This window comes from Cicer arietinum, chromosome 3, assembly GCF_000331145.2.
Source record: "Cicer arietinum cultivar CDC Frontier isolate Library 1 chromosome 3, Cicar.CDCFrontier_v2.0, whole genome shotgun sequence".
Classification (NCBI taxonomy): domain Eukaryota; kingdom Viridiplantae; phylum Streptophyta; class Magnoliopsida; order Fabales; family Fabaceae; genus Cicer; species Cicer arietinum.
In genome coordinates this window covers 61592233-61612925 of record NC_021162.2, presented here as the reverse complement: position 1 = coordinate 61612925, position 20693 = coordinate 61592233, and the positions used below count along the sequence as shown (strand labels likewise).

The 20693-nt window shown below is 30.8% G+C and overlaps 1 protein-coding gene across 1 annotated transcript; it reads left to right on the top strand.

The window, feature by feature from the left end:
- The first annotated feature begins 4241 nt into the window (after window positions 1-4241).
- LOC101494552 (C-terminal binding protein AN) lies at window positions 4242-9633 on the top strand. Its single transcript, XM_004492738.4, has 7 exons — window positions 4242-5069; window positions 6239-6392; window positions 6512-6642; window positions 7711-8481; window positions 8603-8650; window positions 8765-8878; window positions 9376-9633. Exons 1-7 carry the CDS (start codon window positions 4512-4514, stop codon window positions 9454-9456), a joined length of 1857 nt encoding a protein of 618 aa, XP_004492795.1. The 5' UTR covers window positions 4242-4511; the 3' UTR covers window positions 9457-9633.
- Window positions 9634-20693: the final 11060 nt, after the last annotated feature.

The following is a 20693-nucleotide window of genomic DNA, read 5'->3' as shown; positions in this document are numbered from 1 at the left end:
ACTACAAAAATTAAGTAAAAATCAAATAATGTTTGGTAATTTAGTTATGTTTTGATATAATCTATTTATAATTTATGTATAGTTTTATTTTTATTTATCTTTTAGAGAAAAAACAACATTTTACATTTTTTAATATTCTTAAATTCTTTTTTATTATGACTGAGTATTTATTTATTTATTTTTATTAGGAGTTTATTTTAATTTTATTCTCTTTATTATATTTTATATTTTCTTGAAGATATTTATATCATTTCATTATTATACTTCTTTTTTTTCTTTCATTATCTATTTAATATTGTTTTTGTTGACACCTAATTTTTTGTCTGCTGCTTTTTTACTTTTTATGAAAAATAATAAACATATAAAAAATAAAATACAAATATAATGATGAAAATAATAATAAAAATAAATAATTAGGCATTTAAACTTTTCAGAAATTTCACTATTTTCTAAAAAAAAGTATATAATTGAAAGAATAGAAACCGGAAAAAAATGAATTGACGGAAATAAAAATTATTTGGTGATAATTTGAATGAAAAGAAACCGAAAGTAGTGAATCAATGATAATAAAAATCAATATAATGGTAATCAATTGAACGAAAAGAAATAAATCAATGGTAATAAAAATCAGTATAATGGTAACCAGTATAATGTGGCGATGAAGCAACATGCGGCACAAAGGCCACCGACGGTTGAGGTGAGTGATGTTGCGCGGCGTGTGAAGATGAACTTCATCCGGCAGGTCGACTATTAATTCTAATCCTGCGAAGAAAAAAAAACTATTTATTTGTTATGTTTTTTTTTTAGTTATTTGATAAAATCGTGATGAGTTTTATGTTATATTACAATAGAGTGAAGTTTGTTTTACTTGATGATTGATTTATAAATATCAATTATTTATGTTGTTTTTTTTAGTATTTGTGTTGGAGAACAATTTTATGAGCATGCAACTTAAGAAAAAAAATGAAAACTTAACATATGAGTTTATTTTTGCATAAGCATAAAAAATAAACTAAACTATATTTTTTTAAATGATACAATACAAAGAAGTTAATAAAAAGAAAATTAGAGAACAATAAGAAAACGATACCTTACTCCTGAATTGGTTTTGCTGGACTTGTTTTATTAGATTATATGCTTGGTATAGATTACAAAATACAAGAGAAAAATTGTCAATTGATCACTATTTTTATTACTATTAATCTATTTTTTTTCATTCAATTGATTAAGATTTTTATTATAATCAATCAAATTTTTTTTGATTTATTTTCATTCAATTATATATGTTTTTTTTATTTAGAAAAAATAAAACTTATGAAAAGGAGTAAGAAAAAATCCAAAACTAAAAGCAATCCATAATTTTTTAAAGTTTAAAAGCCTAATTATTATTTTTTTATTATTAGATTTTTTTTTATATATTTATTATTTTTTCATAAAAAACCTAAAAATAGCCGACAAAAATTGGTGTCAATAGTTTCTTCCAACCAACTATAAAATTATTTTATTTTATTTTCTTTAACTTTTTTTTCTTTTATTTTCTTTCCTTCCATTTTCTCTTATTATCCAAACAAAGTATTAGACAAAAAAGAAGAAGATGATATAATGAAGTTCACTATCGCATCCTTCGGTCGTACAAAAAACTCATAACCGTTTTTCCAAAAAGATTTCTCAGATTTACCTATGGAACATTTTCATCATCAACCAACATGAATAACACGAGCAGATAAAAAGATGGGTAATAAGTTTGGGTTTTAATGGAATTGGTACGAACAAAAAGAGATGGGTTTCTATTTTATGCGTACGGAAGAGGAAAGAGACGGGTTTGAAGACTCGTTCTTCTTGTTGCTGACGTTGCCATGGGAATTTTTCTCTTTGGGGTAGTGGGAGAGGAAGATGAAATTTGAGTTGAAAAAGACGAGTTCTTCTAAATTTATTCTTAAGGAACAAGGATTTATTAGTGTGTCAAACCATCCACCCTAATGGGTTCAGCGGACTTTTTCGGACCGAACCAAAATGTCCCGTTTTTAATACTGACTGAAAAAATACATTCCGATCTTATATGAACTGCTGGATGGGTAATTTGTATATTTTTAATTCGTTATATTTTTAATTTGAAATTTGTTTTTAATACTCATTTGAAAAAAATTATGGTATATTATTTATGTATTAAATATAAATTAAATTGAATGTTCATTTTAAAAAATTATAATTTACTTTTTATACAAAAATTAAGTTTGAATTTTTCAATTAACGCAAGTTCAATTCAAAATTTTCAAAACAACATATTATCCAAACAAAACACAAATTAAAATAAGTTTAAATTGTCCAAAAGTTATAGATATTATCTAGTATAACACACATGAATTTAGATTTGTCTAGCATAATCCAAATTCAAACTAAACTCAAATAGAATAGTAAATAGTTCTTATGTGACTCTAAAATAAGTGTTTTTAGACTCTTTAAGCAATGTTTATATTTTCCAAAATGTTAGATTATTGTCTACTTAGAAAAATAAAGAAATTGATAATTAAAAATATATAACCAACTAAAGATAATATTCTTTTTTGTGATATATATATATATATATGTATATATCGAAAAAAATAGATTAAATTAAACTAATAACTATTATTAAGAAAAAATTAAAAACCAACAAATAATATATAAATGCAATATATACCATATGAATAAAAAATAAATAAGTTTTAAAATTTTAGGTATGAGATTTGGTTCACTTCAGTTTGATTTTGAAAATAAAATTTGAAATTCAATTTGATGTGTGAGGTGTTCACAAAATAACATCTACTAATATTTGGTTTTGTGCAATTTTTTATTTTTAAATCTATATGCAGTTTTATTTTAGATCACTTCAAATATAAACATTCAAATATAAACACTTATACTTATACGTAAGAGTAGAGTAATAAAATAAAATAAAGTATTATAAAAGTTTAATTGTCGAACTATCTGTATAAAATTTATTTACATGATCATTACATCACAATCATTTGAGAGAATGACTTTAACATTAGTTGTAGTAAAAATAAAAAATATCTAATGATCTAATAATTGTGATTGACCGATAAAATATAAAATTTTAATACTGATAATGTATATAAATTAAATTGATATTATCATGGCTTTAATTAAAAAATAATTGAATATTATTATTAAAAAAAATCTATTAGAAAAATTATATATTAAAGATGATGGTGTGTAACATCACATCGAATAACTTATAAAAATAATTATAAATTCTTTTATTTACTTACCAAATTGCTATTAATGAAAATTAGTCATTTTTCTATATTTTTTTGCTTAGGAAAGAGATAAAAATGGAAAACTAAAAATCAAAAAACTTATAATAGTTTTTGTTTTTCAGTTTTAAAAACAACAAATTTCAAAACAATTTTATGAAATAATTTTTAAAAATAAGTCAATCAAACAAATTTTATAATTTTGAAATTTCTAAAAGAGAAAAACTATTTTTGAAAAACTAATCAAATAAATTGAGACATTAGAGGTATCATAATTATGAAGCTGTTAAAATAATAACCCTAACACTGATTTTTTGAGGCAACATTCCTTAATTTAGATAGTCAAATTTTAAAATGTACGATGTTTTTTTTATTTATTAATTTCAACTAGTGATTGATATACTAATAGAAAAATGCCTTCTCAACAGATAAAAAAACTAATAGAAAAGAATCGTTCCTAGATATATGAAGGAAAAAAAATAATACTATGTAGTGTCTCGTGTAACACTTACTAATTATAATTTTAAGTAAAGAAATAGCTTGTTTTTATGTATTCTTTTTTCTCTTTTGAATTTTCTAACTCAAATAAAAATAATACAATAATACATTATTGAAGAATTCTCTGAGTGCTAATTAAATTTTATATATCTCTTAATCAAATTCTATAAATATATTTGGATATATCAAAACAAACAAAATATAATAATGTGAAATGCAGCAGAATAAAATAAAACTATATAATAAAGCAAAATAAAATAAAACATTCAGGTCATTATTTAGACATTTTATGATAAAATAATTAATAATTCCTTTCAAATTAAAGAGGAAGAAAAAATGAAGGGAAATGATAGAATATAATAAAACATATTCCACTATTTCTATTTCATTTAATTATCTTTTAACAATACAAATAATAGAACGGTAATTTATTTCATTTCATTTTATGACATATCATGGATCCACATATTAGTTAATTATGTTCCATCCTTCTAAAAACAAGAACGTTAAAGAAAAGAAAAAGAAATTGCAATATGTAAAACTGGTTTGTTTTAAAGAAAAATTAAGTTTAAAGAAAAGCAAATTAGAGTATTACGATAATTTTGAAAAGAAGATCCCCCATTTGTAGGCACTTCTGAAAGATCGGCAAGGCTGTCGTCGCTGAGTGAAGCGGCATAACGATAACTGTAACCGACGAGGCAAAGCAACTATAGTCACTGGAAACAAGAAAATACCGAGATCTAATCCTGTGCGGCAATGCCTCACCGTAACAACGCTACGCCACTTCCCTTAGTCGTCACCCTAAACTGCATCGAAGATTGTTCTCTCGAACTCGATTCCCTCTCCGGCGTCGCCGCCGTCGAACACGTTCCTCTTAGCCGTCTCTCCGATGGCAAGATCGAGTCTGCCGCTGCCGTCCTCCTTCATTCCCTCGCCTATCTCCCACGCGCAGCTCAGCGCCGGCTCCGCTCCTACCACCTCATCCTTTGCCTTGGCTCCGCTGATCGCTCCGTCGATTCCTCACTCGCCGCTGACCTCGGTCTCCGCCTCGTCCATGTAGATACTTCCCGTGCAGAGGAGATCGCCGATACTGTGATGGCGCTGTTCCTTGGTCTCCTCCGCCGCACTCACTTGCTCTCTCGCCACACTCTCTCCGCATCCGGATGGCTTGGCTCCGTTCAGCCGCTTTGCCGTGGGATGCGGCGGTGCCGTGGCCTTGTCCTTGGGATCGTTGGTAGATCTGCTTCTGCTAGGGCTTTGGCCACTCGTAGCTTGGCTTTCAAAATGAGCGTCCTCTATTTCGATGTTCACTCGGTAATTTATTCATCAATCAGTTATTTTTCTCTTTTTTCTGCTATTATAACTAATTGAGCAATTTTCATGTTTCAAATTTAAAATGTTAATTGTTGTTTACCTGTTTTGATTCCGCGATTAATCTTCTTTTTTCCGTTAGTGATATTTATTTTTGCCTAGTATTGTCATGAATATGATTGCATTTGGTAAATGATGCTGGGGAATTCTTTTTGTTGTTGAAGTAATTGGAATTGTTATTGTTTTTATACGCAGTTTGGAGTTAACGATTAACTTGTTAATTATGAGAAATGAGAAATGGGGATTTGTTGATGTGAATTCTCCTTTTTGGGTAAATCAATGTGAATGAGAATGAGATACTCGTTTCTAACATTAGCTAATTGTTTCCAGTATTTGTGAATTGATACCCGGTTGTAAAACCCTTGCTCTGGTCCATTTTGCACCTCTTCGCCTTCGTATTCTGCTTCCCATAAAGAAAAGCCTTCGTATTCTGCTTCCCATAAAGAAAAGACACACGCACGAGGATTTGAAGGCAGCAACTGTTTGTTTCGTATTGTGCACATTTCGTATTCCTCGTAGCCTCTCTGTTCCTGTTCGTTTTCTGCTCTGCAACTTAAATTAAATGATTCAATTTCAGATTCCCTCCTTCTATTTCTTCTATAAATTCTTCTCATCTCTACAACTCTTCTCAATCTCAATCTGAATCTCATATCTTAGACAATGGTGATAGGTTTTGTTTTTTTGTTTGAGACATTGGTAATAGCCTTTTGTGTTTCAGCTTGTGACTTTTTATTGAACCAATGAAAATTTTTATGTTAAGGTTATTTTTCTTAATCTTATGTTATAATTTTGTCAATTTTGTGAGATCTTAAGATCCGCTTTACAATCCTACGATCCACGCTTTTTCTATACCCAAAGATCTTAGGTAGGATCTAGAGTTTGACAACCTTGTTAATCACGGGAGCTAGTACACTCAATGATTTTCTTAAGAGTTGTTCAATGCATAACCTTATACGGCACTTAATATGAGAGGGAGGGAGTGACAACTTAGCATGACTTGAACCAGGGACTTCTAGCTAAACCTCTCACCCAGATCAAATGCTGATCCTGACTGAACATATGAATGGGTCCTTTGATTTTGGCTAATTTTGTCTTTAATCTTGCTCTCACAGGGACAAGGAAAACTAAACTTCCCTCCTGCAGCACGAAGAATGGATACTCTTAATGATTTACTTGCCGCAAGTGATCTTATATCCCTCCATTGTGCTCTAACAAATGAGACAATGCAGGTTATTAGTGCAGAATGTCTTCAACATGTAAAGCCTGGTATGTACTTATATATATATATATATATATCTTTATATTTTGTAGATTTTCATTTGAGTTTGTTGGATACTGTGGTTTGAATTATCTTCATGAACTTATTGTTTTTGTAATTTTGACAGGTGCTTTTCTTGTAAATACGGGTAGTAGTCAGCTTTTGGATGATTGTGCTTTAAAGCAGCTTTTGATTGATGGAACCATAGCTGGATGTGCTTTGGATGGTGCAGAAGGGCCGCAATGGATGGAAGCATGGGTATGGTAAATTTAGGTTTTGTATATGCAGGCATTCACCAAACATTATTAGAAGAAACTTTGCATTATTGTTGCCGAAATTGTTATTCTTGTTTCTTTTTCTTATAGAGTAGAAGGTTTCAGAGGACGTTTTACATCCATAAAAAACTAAAACTATTCTCTAGGACTACTAACTAGTAACTACATCTTTTAGTTTTTCATTGCAGTGATAACCAATTTTATGCCAGCACATGCATGCAGTTGTTGGGCATGCATCCATCTATCCATAATCCATATATTTGTGTGTGAAATCATTAAACTTTTCATAGTAAACGACACCTTCTCAGTGGCGGTTATGATAGTGATTTAATCATGCTACTGAACAATCAGAAATGGCACACAGAACATAAAAAAAATTTGATGAAAAAATTGATTGCAAATAATTATGGCGATCTAGGCCCCAGGGTGGATGATGCTAGTACACCAAAAACAAGACTTGGTTTACATTGATTTTGGACGCTTGTTTCCTTACAGAAGTTATACGAGCTTTCATGTCACTGTTGCATTTAAATTTGTATCTAACCTATTTGGTGTCCATTATGTATGGTCATCCAGTAACCCTAACCATTCATTAACCAGTTCTTGAGTTTTTCATCTGAAAAATTTAATACCAAATAGCATTATTATTTTTGGAATTTTATTCTTCATTAAAGCAAGGATGGAATGAATGAAGAACTTTATTGTGAAAAAATTGGTTTTGCAAATGGACTTTTACATTTGCTGCTCACAATAATAATATATTGATTAGAATCTCTTTGTTAGTGTACAGTGATGAAAATTTTAGGGTCCATTTGTTTGTGATTTTTTGAAAGTAGAAAGCACCTTTTAATCTAATTAAAAGGGTGTTTAATAAAGTAAAGAAGTTATCTTAGTTTTAGATAATGGAAAAAATAATCTAAAGAAAAGCTACTTTAATGTTTTTTCAAAAGCTTAACAAAGAGATTATTGTATCATTGAATCTTTTAAACTTAAACAAACAAGCCTTTAATAAATTAGTGATTATAACATACTTCACTTACTTCTGCTTCAGGTTAAGGAGATGCCTAATGTGTTGATACTTCCACGAAGTGCAGATTACAGTGAAGAGGTTTGGATGGAGATAAGGGAGAAAGCTATATCTATATTGCAGACATTCTTCATTGATGGGATTATTCCAAAAAATGCCTTGTCTGATGCAGAAGAAGACAGTGAAGTGGATGATGAAAATGAACAATCTGATCAACATTACAAAGAAAATGCTCTACAGATTATTGTCAGAGAGCAATTAGATGATGTTTACTCAAATCCTGAAAGCTCCCAAAAGAAAGTAGGTGAAGTGAAAGAGTCTTCATCCCAGCATCAGGTTTCAAGTTTGACCCTGAGTACATCTGGTCGATCTGAAGTAAGGCGCAGCAGGTCAAGTAAAAAGGCCAAAAAGAGGCATATCCGACAAAAGTCTCAACAAAAATCAGATCCTTCCGCCCTGGAGAAAGAAGGAACATCTCAAAGAGATGATACTGCTATGAGTGGCACTGATCAAGCTTTGAGCTCCAGCTCTGAAGACTCAAGAAGTAGAAAAACTCCAGTAGAATCTATACAAGAACCGATTGCCACTCAAGCTCTAAAGTCAAGCACAATGTTCAGTGGAAAATGTACTGAACTTTTGAAAGATGGATGTATTATAGCTCTGCATGCAACAGACCGCGCGGCACTTTATGTCTCAAGGCAAAGAGTTAAAGGTGGTGGTTGGATCCTAGATTCCATGCCAGATGTGTCAAAAAGAGACCCTGCTGCACAGTTCCTTATCATCTTCAGAAACAAGGTTTGTTTGAAGGATCTTTACCTAATCCAAGGAGCTTACGTCGAGCATTTATTTTATCAAGCATTTTAGGGTTGTATAAGGTGTCTTGATTTTCAACTCAATTTTTATGCATTTGCTTCAGGACACAATTGGCTTGCGGTCTCTTGCAGCTGGTGGAAAATTATTACAGGTAGTTGCATTATAATGCTTGAACTTTCTCAATTTGATCATAGACTCTCTCCCTCTATTATTATTACATTGCTAATGTTGATGTCTTGACTTTGGTTATAAATGTTTTTTGCAGATCAATAGAAGAATGGAGTTTGTATTTGCTAGTCATAGTTTTGATGTCTGGGAGAATTGGACACTGGAAAGTTCCATAGATGAATGGAGACTGGTGAACTGTAGAAACCCATCGGTAAGTTCTCTTTGTTATCATTATAATTCTTTTTATAATTTCGTAATTACAGGGATGAGATTCAAATGGTTTCCCTGCTTTCTATCAACTTTTTTTTGCAAAAATTATAGCTGGTTGCATATGATAGCGTGTGGCTTTCCAAAACAGGGTTTGCGTGTGTTGGAGAAATATAGAACATGCTTTTAAGGGCTTATTTTGTTTCTTCACTTCTCCTTTTGGTTGTCTTGATTTTTGATTGACATAAAGAGAATATATATTTTTAGGTGTATATATCATGATGCTTTAGTTTAGTGACAATCGAGGTTTTCCTATGAACAGAAGTCATGCCCTGAACATTGCATTATGCATACCTTAAATTGGGATTGGGATTGGTTTCTTCATTATTATATCCATGTTCGTTAGATGGCGATAATTTGTAAGTTGAGAATTTGGTTTATTAATTTTCTGCAAGCTGATTAGTTCATCTCTGCTTTTTTTCCCAATGATACAAATACTAGGCTGTTTTGGATCATGTATACATTGAGATATTGGCAGCTTCAGACGAAGATGGAATTACACGTTGGCTTGAAAACTTCTAACATGACAAAGTTTGTCCTCCGAAGTCTGTGATTTTGGGTCTGTATTATACTAAAAAAGGAAGAGCTTAGTGTCACCTTGAAATGTTTGTTTGTGAATGATTGGAATGTAATTGTAGTGTAGAATAACATTTCTTGTGTTCTTTTTTTCAATTAAAAAAAAATCATTTGTTTGAGGAACTTTCATGAAATTTTGTTGGGGTGAGATGATGAAATTGTCTTCTCTATTTTATTTCGTCATGTTGCCGATTGACCCCTAATCCTTATTATGAATTGCCTGAAAATTAAATTTGACATGAATGGATTGCATAATTGGATTGTTAATTGGATGGGGATGAAAATTTAAATCGGGGTCAAATTTTTAAACGTATGAAGTATGAAATATGTTAATGGAATCAAAACATAGATTTTGCTATCTTGTTTTTTTGTTTCTGAAACTTCATAACGTCTGTGACTTAAACCAGAGAATTTTGGCTCTAAAATCCATTGAGCAGCCAATGTACATCCAATCCACAATTTTTTTTGACTTTTTATTGAATTCTAACTAATACACTATTGGATCCTAGCTTCCGGTAGTATATTTAAGGGTGAAGAGAAATTTGATATTTGATTTTTGACATTATTGTATGTAATATCTGATATTTTATGCTATTTTATTAAAAAAAAGGACAATAGATATTAATAATTTACCATTAATGTATAATTATAATGATCAATATTTACATAAAGATACTAGTGATCAAAATAAATTTTGTAGAGTTTTTTTCACTTAAAAGCAAAATATATTTTAATGTCGTTGACACAAAAGATGTAACAACAAAGACGAAAAAGGACTGAGGGTTTTCTTGGTTGACGAGAGTTTTTCCTGCAAAATGTAAAAACTGAATGTTTTAAAAAATGTATTGAATCTATAAGAAAACATGTCAAAGAGTTGTGTTAAAAAATAGTTTTAGAAACACAGTGCTCTCAAGTGCTTCCTATATGCACCGCATCTCAACAAAATACATATCTATGAAGTATTTCAAACGTATTCTATAATATATTAAAAGAACAATAAAAAAATCAAATATTTCTAAAATACATATTCAAAATTATTTTATCAATATCAATACCTTCAATGTCTGACATAAATACTTCTCTTATTTAAAATATATTTTTATAGATTTCTATGATGACTCTATATATATCGCATACATGATCTTATTAGTATTATTCTAAATCAGAATTAAAAGTAACAAAGCTAACATGCAAATATAGATATTTGTGTTATATAAATCAACAAATGATCTGAAAAGTCGTTCAAAACTCGCTTTTGTCCAAAAATAAGTATAAGAGTCCCAATCAAACACTACTACTAATATTGAAATTATAGTATAGAAACCTAAAAATTATTTGAAGGTACCTGCTTGCTTGGATAAAGAAGTGCAAAAAGATAGCTGCATGATGTTTTGTACCGTAGAACAAATCATAGAAATAATTTTGCACCCTCAAGTGTTGGAAACATCGTACCATTTAAATATCGTTAAGAAGCATATTTATCACTAAAATTTCCGTCAATAATAAACTTCACAAAACAAGCATAGTAAAAAGAGAATCTGACCCACTTTATTAATAATTTGGTTTGAACTGTAAGATTTATGGGTCACATATGTAATTAATTAATAAAGTGTGTTAGGGTCATTATATAATTAGCCAATAAACTAGGGGTCAAATAATATATAATAGTTTATGGCTAAAGAGCATAATAGTTATGAAAATTAATAGTGTAGATACCAGACAGTTTCTAATTTAATGAGGGGCTGAATTGGAAATAGTGCAATTTGGGATATAACTAATAATAGTTATATATAGGGGTAATGGTTCCCAAGGCAAACACAACAAGACTATTCAGTTTCAAAACCCTAAAGGAGAAAACTCTTTGGTTCTCTCTATCCCCATCAAGAGAGCAATGTCTTCAGGGTGTTTTGCTGAGGAAGATCACCCAACCCATTGACTCTATCATCATCATCCCAAGATTTCATCAATGGCAATTCCCATAGGTACGCTTCCGCCCTTGGTTATTCATCATGTAATTGACATGGATAGTTAACAAGTGGTATCAGAGCTTACCATGTTTAATTCATGATGAAATTCGGTTATTGTCTTTATTTTAGGATTCAATTTGGGAATTTTGACATGATTGAAATATTAGGGTTTGAAACTTGGGAATTTGGATTTTCAAATTACAAACTTATTGTCCATGTTTATAATTCTAGATTTTTTGCTTGAATTATTTTAATGAATTATTTTTTTTTAATGAAGCCTAATTATTTAAATAATTTTTAATCAAGCAAAATTATTTATTAAAATAATCATTGGGAATATTTTTTTTAAAAGTTTATACTTTGTTTTTTTTTATTCCCACAGTCGGTTAGGTTGTTTCTCTATTCCTTTCAATCACCGTTACTTCATTGACCTTTACCTTTCGAAATTCCCACAGAGCGCAAAGTAATATCCCTAAAGCCAAAAAAAAAAAAAAATTGAAAGAAAACTTTTAATTGAATCGAGTTTGAGTTAATTGAACTTGAATTGAAGCTACTGAATAGTTGTTTATCAAATGGATCTGAGAGGATTATTGTTGTCGTTATTGATAACAATAATGACAGGTTTGGAAATGTTTTGCGTTGCGAATGAGAATAATTTAGTGTTTCAGATGGAGCGACGGAAAACGAGTTTAACTGGAATTTTTTTGGGTGCTGTTTTAGGCTTCTTATTATGACATTTTTTATTTATTTTTTGAACAATATTAGTGAACAATATTTTTTTTTTAATACTAATAAAATAAAGTTTATATTAGTGAACAATATTTTTAAATATTGTTTTATTTGGATATAATAAATATATGTTCAAGTCAAGTTTGACATTTTTGAATGAGTTAATTGAAACTTGACGTCGCCAAAGTGACCTCTCTTGTCTAAATTGCTCGTGAAGAGTATCAAATGGTTGTGTATATGCTTATTCATGCGGGTATTGACCGGCCCAAAGGAAGATTAACATTTGGCATAATTACATGTACACATGCGATGATAAATGTGTGACAATTATTTGATATACATGTGAGCAGTAAATCGGCCCAAAGGAAGGTTTATTGTTTGACATGTCTTATTGTCAATATTTGATCGTTGCAACAAGAGTACCACTAGCAGTTGGTGTTACTGTCCAAAGACTTGACATCAATGGTGCACTGGGTATCTTGAGATTGGTTAAATTTCATGATTTGAACATATGTATTTATTTATTTATTTATTTATTTTCCTATAATGTGAGTTTCTAAGTTTCGTTCTTTATTTAATTTTCAACATCGGTTGCTTCCATATCTGCAAATTTGAGTTATATTCCTGTCCTTGATGGGACAGATTTTAAGGAATGGAAAGAGAACATTTTGATTGTTCTTGGCTGCATGGATCTGAACCTTGCATTAAGAATTGATCGACCCCCTACTCCTAAGGACTCTAGTTCTTCTGAAGAAAAATTAGAGTATGAGAAATGGGATCGCTCAAATCGCATAAGTCTTATGATCATAAAGCGTGGGATTCCTGAAGTCTTTAGAGGTGCTGTCTCGGATGAGATAGATACAACTAAAAATTTCCTTGCTGAGATGGAAAAACGCTTTGTAAAAAGTGATAAGGCTGAAACAAGTTCTTTGCTTCAGAATTTAATTTCCATGAAGTATCAAGGCAAGGGAAATATAAGAGAGCACATTATGATGATGTCCAACATTGCTTCTAAGCTTAAAGGTCTAAAGCTTGAGTTGTCAGATGACTTACTCATTCATTTAGTATTGCTGTCTCTTCCTTCGCAATTCAGTCAGTTTAAGGTGACTTATAATTGTCAAAAGGAGAAATGGACTCTTAATGAGCTCATTTCATTATGTGTGCAAGAAGAGGACAGGCTGAAGCAAGATAGGACTGAAAGTGCTCACTTTACTAGCATCTCTAAAGACAAGGGCAAAAGGAAAAGAATTGAGGAGCCCAAGAACAAAGCTGCTGCTAAGGGTCCAGAACAAAAGAAGCAGACTAAGGATAACAACTGCTTCTTCTGCAGGAGTTCTGGACACGTGAAGAAGGATTGTGCCAAATATCACGCTTGGCGTGTTAAGAAAGGTATGATTCTGTCTTTGGTCTGTTCTGAGGTTAATTTAGCTTCAGTACCTGGAAACACTTGGTGGTTAGACTCTGGTGCAACTACTAACATCAGTGTTTCAATGCAGGGTTGCCTGAACTTCCGAAAGCCTAGTGATACTGAAAGATGCATCTATGTAGGAGATGGGAAGAAGGTAGAAGTTGAAGCCATAGGAAAATTTAGATTATTATTAAGTTCCGGTCATTATTTGGATTTAAAAGACACTTTTGTTGTACCGTCATTTAGACGGAATTTGATCTCTATTTCTTATTTGGACAAATCAGGATATTATTGTTCATTCGGGAATAAAGAATTTACTTTGTCTTTAAATTCGAATGTTGTTGGAACCGGTTTACTTTCTGGTTATGATAATCTTTATTTGTTGGAAACTGTGGCTAACTATAATGAAACCTTGAATGTGGAATCACGTGGTACTAAGCGGAAAATTGACAATTTGACAACTCAAGTTTTAGTCCTTTAAGCTTAGAAGCAACGTTGGAAATCGTCATAATGTGATCTCTTATATTTCCCTTGCCTTGATACTTCATGGAAATTAAATTCTGAAGCAAAGAACTTGTTTCAGCCTTATCAGTTTTTTCAAAGCGTTTTTCCATCTCAACAAGGAAATTTTTAGCTGTATTTATCTCATCCGAGACAGCACATCTAAAGACCTCAAGAATGCCACGCTTTATGATCATAAGACTTATGCGATTTGAGCGATCCCATTTCTCATACTCTAATTTTTCTTCAGAAGAACTAGAGTCCTTAGGAGTAGGGGGTCGTTCAATTCTTAATGCAAGGTCTAGATCCATGCAGCCAAGAACAATCAGAATGTTCTCTTTCCATTCCTTAAAATTTATCCCATCAAGGACAAGAATATAACTCAAATTTGCAGATATGCAAGCAATGGATGCTGTGAATTAAATAAAGAACGAAACTTAGAAACTCACATTATAGGAAAATAAATCAATAAATAAATAAATACATATGTTCAAATCATGGAATTTAACCCATCTCAAGATACCCAGTGCACCATTGATGTCAAGTCTTTGGACAGTAACACCAACTGCTAGTGGTACTCTTGTTGCAACGATTAAATATTGACAATAAGACATGTCAAACAATAAACCTTCCTTTGGGCCGATTTACTGCTCACATGTATACCTAATAATTCTCACACATTTATCATCGCATGTGTACATGTAATTCTGCCAAATGTTAACCTTCCTTTAGGCCGGTCAATACCCGCATGAATAAGCATATACACAACCATTTGATACTCTTCACGAGCAATTTAGACAAGAGATGTCACTTTGGCGACGTCAAGTTTCAATTAACTCATTCAAAAATGTCAAACTTTACTTGAACATATATTTATTATATCCAAATAAAACAATATTTAAAAAATATTGTTCACTAATATAAACTTTATTTTATTAGAATTAAAAAAATATTGTTCACTAATATTGTTCAAAAAATAAAAATATTAAAAAAAAATATTTTAAGGACAGGAATAGAACTCAAATTTGCAGATATGGAAGCAACCGATGCTGTAAATTAAATAAAGAACGAAACTTAGAAACTCACATTATAGGAAAATAAATCAATAAATGAATAAATACATATGTTCACATCATGGAATTTAACCCATCTCAAGATACCCAGTGCACCATTGATGTCAAGTCTTTGGACAGTAACACCAACTGCTAGTGGTACTCTTGTTGCAACGATCAAATATTGACAATAAGACATGTCAAACAATAAACCTTCCTTTGGGCCGATTTACTGCTCACATGTATACCAAATAATTGTCACACATTTATCATCGCAGGTGTACATGTAATTCTGCCAAATGTTAACCTTCCTTTGGGCCGGTCAATACCCGCATGAATAAACATATACACAGCCATTTGACATTCTTCACGAGCAATTTAGACAAGAGAGGTCACTTTGGCGACGTCAAGTTTCAATTAACTCATTCAAAAATGTCAAACTTGACTTGAACATATATTTATTATATCCAAATAAAACAATATTTAAAAAAATATTGTTCACTAATATAAACTTTATTTTATTAGTATTAAAAAAAATATTGTTCACTAATATTGTTCAAAAAATAAAAATAAATAAAAAAAATGTCATAATAAGAAGCCTAAAACAGCACCAAAAAAAAAATTACAGTTAAACTCGTTTTCCGTCGCTCCATCTGAAACACTAAATTATTCCCATTCGCTACGCAAAACATTTCCAAACCTGTCATTATTGTTATCAATAACGACAACAATAATCCTCTCAGATCCATTTGATAAACAACTATTCAGTAACTTCAATTCAAGTTCAACTAACTCAAACTCGATTCAATTAACAGCTTTCTTTCAATTTTTTGGCTTTAGGGATATTACTTTGCGCTCTGTGGGAATTGCGAAAGGTAAAGGTCAATGAAGTAACAGTGATTGAAAGGAATAGAGAAACAACCTAACCGACTGTGGGAATAAAAAAAACAAAGTATAAACTTTAAAAAAAAATTATTCCCACAGATTATTTTAATAAATAATTTTGCTTGATTAAAAATTATTTAAATATTTAGGATTTATAAAAAAATAATTGATTAAAATAATTAAAGCAAAAAATCTAGAATTATAAACATGGACAATAAGTTTGTAATTTGAAAATCCAAATTCCCAAATTTCAAACCCTAAGATTTCAATCATGTTAAAATTCCCAAATTGAATCCTAAAATAAAGACAATAACCGAATTTCATTATGAATTAAACATGGTAGGCTCTGATACTACTTGTTAACTATCCATGCCAATTACATGATGAATAACCAAGGGCGGAAGCGTACCTGTGGGAATTGCCATTGATGAAATCCTGGGATGATGATGATAGAGCCAATGGGTTGGGTGATCTTCCTCATGAAAACACCCTGAAGACCTTGCTCTCTTGATGGGGATAGAGAGAACCAGAGAGTTTTCTCCTTTAGGGTTTTGAAACTGAATAGTCTTGTTGTGTTTGCCTTGGGGACCATTACCCCTATATATAACTATTATTAGTTATATCCCAAATTGCAATATTTCCAATTCAGCCCCTCATTAAATTAGAAACTGTCTGGTATCTACACTATTAATTTTCATAACTATTATACTCTTTAGCCATAAACTATTATATATTATTTGACCTCTAGTTTATTGGCTAATTATATAATGACCATAACACACTTTATTAATTAATTATATATATGACCTATAAATCTTACAAATGAAACCTAAATCTCGAAATTTCATGAACAACAACACCTTCTGAAGCAGGATACCATCTAGATCTTGTGAACTCCCAACTGATACAAAATGAGCACCAGCATCGCTATTATATTCTTTATAACTAAAAGTTGAAAAGTAACAGAACAATATTTTCCCTCCTAAATCGTATATAAATACATACTGATAATTGAGTATAATTGCTAAGTTACTTTTTTTATGCCCTTCCAAGGTCCCGTATATAAATTTACATTATTTACTATACTATACCATATAAAAGTTGTTTGAAAAAATATAATTGGTCCGTTTGTTATGTTATTTTTTTTTTATAAAAAAATTAGTAAAATATTCGTGTTTCCATACCAGTATATGTCGTTATTATACTTTTCTCTCACGTAATAATTAAAGAAAATCAATTAAAAATAATAATCTCTAATTTATGCTATAAATAAAAAATTTAATTTATTACAATTAACAATAACCAACTAAATCGAACTGTAGTTGTCCGCGTGACATTAAACTCAGCATAAGCAGCAACCTCAATAACTCTGAGAAGTTCAGCTGATAAATTTGCACCGTCATATTTGTTAAATACATTAACAGTAAAGAATGCACTAGTGATGAGTATATAAAACAGAAAAGAGACATCATCCAGAGTAATCGTCATCTCCCCAATTGAAAGATGGAAGTTGTTGGTGTCTCGATGCCACTTTTCTATGAAAGCAGAAATGATCCATTTGTCGATCATTTCGTAAATGCATTTTAGCAACGAATATAATCCTGAGCTTTTAACTAATTGTTCAACCTCTTCATGTTCAATAACAACTTCTTTTAATTTTTTTTCCATTGCTAAACATTCTTAATTCCCCACGATTCTGAAATAAAATAAGCGAAAAAATATAAGTTAAAACACATTATGAATATAACTATTAAAAATTTAATATGATCGAGTGGCCACATGATCCCCAAATATCCTCATGACATACTTGTCAACCGGACCACCAAGATATCCATCAGCTAGGACTAGTTCATCTATGTGCTCAAGTTGGGCCTCATGTTGTGTTTGCTCTTCCTGTTGGGTCTCCTCTTCATGGTGAGCCTCTTGTTGTAATTGTTGTTGTTGTCGCCTCACCCGCCTCTCCCGTTACATTTCCTCCTGCTCCTCAATACGCTAAGTCCGTGTAGAAGCAGTTGATCTAACACGACGACCCTCATCATTAGAAGTACCCTCATCAGCTGTATCATTAGTTATAACTCGATATGCTCTATCAGTAAATATAGTGTGCACCATATCTGCATAATCATATCATAATCAAAATTAAAACATAGAAACGTACGTGAACTGGTTTATATGCAAGCCCATATACCCATGTGACCTCAGTTCGCGTACGCAAATTCAACAAGCCCAAATACCTACGTGAACCGAGTTCACGTACACAAATTCAGCAATTCTATAAGCATATGTCACTACAAAAAAATTGACCTATCGTGACACCCAAAATGTTTCACTAAAAGTTAAAAACTGTAGGTAAAAGTCAATAATACTTTGAGTGACACTCAAATCTAGTGTCAACTTTAAGGGGGCGTCCTGCTACACTTTGAATACTGTCACTACATGTTCTGAGGATTGTCACTATATGTTTTTTATTTCTACCTACAATAAAGACTGTCACTAAAACCTAGATAAATATAAATAAAGAATTAGTCTATTCCTACAATATTTCTGTCACTAAAACTTAGAAAAATATAAAAAAAATATTAATCTATTCCTATTTCTACGGTATGTCTGTCACTAAAACTTATTATTATTATTTATTAAATTAAATTTATTTTATCTCCCTACTAATTGTAATTCTAAACTATTATTATCAGTAGATTAAATTTAAATTTCTAATTTATTTTTATTAATTAATGTCATTGAAACATACAATAAAATATAATTTAATTTTACTAATTCTATTAATACATACAATAAATAGTTATTTTGCTCTAAAAGATTCAATAAATTTTCAAAAGAAACTAGAATGAATTCCTTAACATTTATTGTGATAATCATGCATTCCTCATATACCTGAAATCAATGGAGGAATGATATAATAAAACCACTCAAGTTCCAACAAAGAAAGTATTAGCCGATAACAACGGACAAATTCCAATTTGTTTTGGTACTCATAATAACTAATGAATGAAAGAAAGCTTAAAAAAAATCAGTATAAAATGTATTACCAACCAAGACAAGCAAAACCAGCAACTGATGAAGCCAATTCAGCTGCAGTGGGGAAGTTGTTGGAGGGACGTTCTTCAGTGTACACTGCAGCTTGGCCTAATGCAAGTAAGAGAGTTTGCTCAGCATATCCAATTTGCAACTTTAAGGAATATATAGCACAATAATTAATCATTTCACTAAGTATGTTATCATAATCACTCCAAATAACTTCGCTAATGAAACATTATCATTTCCAATGAAAATAAAATAACCTAATCTCAACAATCAAACATCTAATGCAATGAGATAACGCAACATCCCTTATAACGGTACATGAAGAAGGAGTGACGATTTGAGACTTGATCTGTTTTTCTTCAATTTACTGGTTTTGAAGCTGATGCAATAACCTAATCGCATCAGTCTCACATCTTTTAATAATGTTAATTTGAAGCTGTTGTTTCTATTACAAGAATAGTGAGGTTCTTGTATACACAAGGAGTGCAATTGAAGAACTGGATCTGGGAACACTGACACCACACCATCTTTGCCAGTTTACAAAATCATGTAGCCTTAATAGATATCTTAAAGGAGACAGTACAAATACTTCCACAACATTATTTAATTTCCTTAATTCAATTCTCTTACAATATAAAAACGTTCAGCTGAGTTAATTGGTTTACTTAATTGTCTATGAAGTGTCAGTTTAATGTACTAAAAGCTTAATGATCATTAATATAATTATTATTATTAATTTCTGTTTCTCAATTTTTTTTTAAATTTAATTTGGTTCACACTTACAATTGTTAGAAAAAGCTTCAAGGTTTAAAGAATACCGGACAAAGCAGAAGCTTCAGTGTGTGTAAGCATTGCAGAGAATCCTCTCACTTTCTTCACTGCAAAAATTAATTAAGTTCAATTAATTTAAATATTGATTAATATGATTTATGGATAAAAATGATTGGTGTAAAGTATGATGACGGTGTTAAATTATTCTTTCAGAACTGAAGCTTGCATTGAATGAATTTTGAATGAACTTGTCACATATTTCAAGAAGCCTTCTGGTATTTACAAATATGAAATATCCAAATGAATTTTTAGCAAGCCAGATTCACAACATCATATTTAAGGGAGGTAGACTACTAAAGAATTCTACATTTTATTTCTATTTCTATTATAATTTCAAATTATGATAATAACTACGAAATATGAAACTAATCTTAAAAGATAATGTAAGATACTCTAAGATAAGAAATTAATCCTAATACAATAGATAATATAAGATGATTTGCAATAATACTAAGATATTATAAGGTATTTTTATATCTGCTAATACTTCCTTAAACTTTAAAATATTGTTTAATAAGATTTTAGCTTATTCCAATTACCTTTTGAAATGGATAGATGATATAAAATAGAGTAACTGGTTCCACACAAAGTACAATAAAAGCCAAAATACACATAAAAACTTACAGGATAGGACCAAAATAAATCAAACTGTCTATGGAAACTGCACCTGATCCCTTAGCTGATCAAGTAGTGTGCTCCCAATTAATCCTGGTCCAATAATGCCCATTGCTATGGTGGTTCTTGAAAGATAAAATCTGGAATGGACAG

Coding starts and splice junctions, on each gene's coding strand:
- LOC101494552 (XM_004492738.4), top strand. CDS start 4,512: ATGCCTCACCGTAACAACGCTACGCCACTTCCCTTAGTCGTCACCCTA. Junction 5,070..6,238: donor TCTATTTCGATGTTCACTCG/GTAATTTATTCA, acceptor TTGCTCTCACAG/GGACAAGGAAAACTAAACTT. Junction 8,879..9,375: donor TGAACTGTAGAAACCCATCG/GTAAGTTCTCTT, acceptor TACAAATACTAG/GCTGTTTTGGATCATGTATA.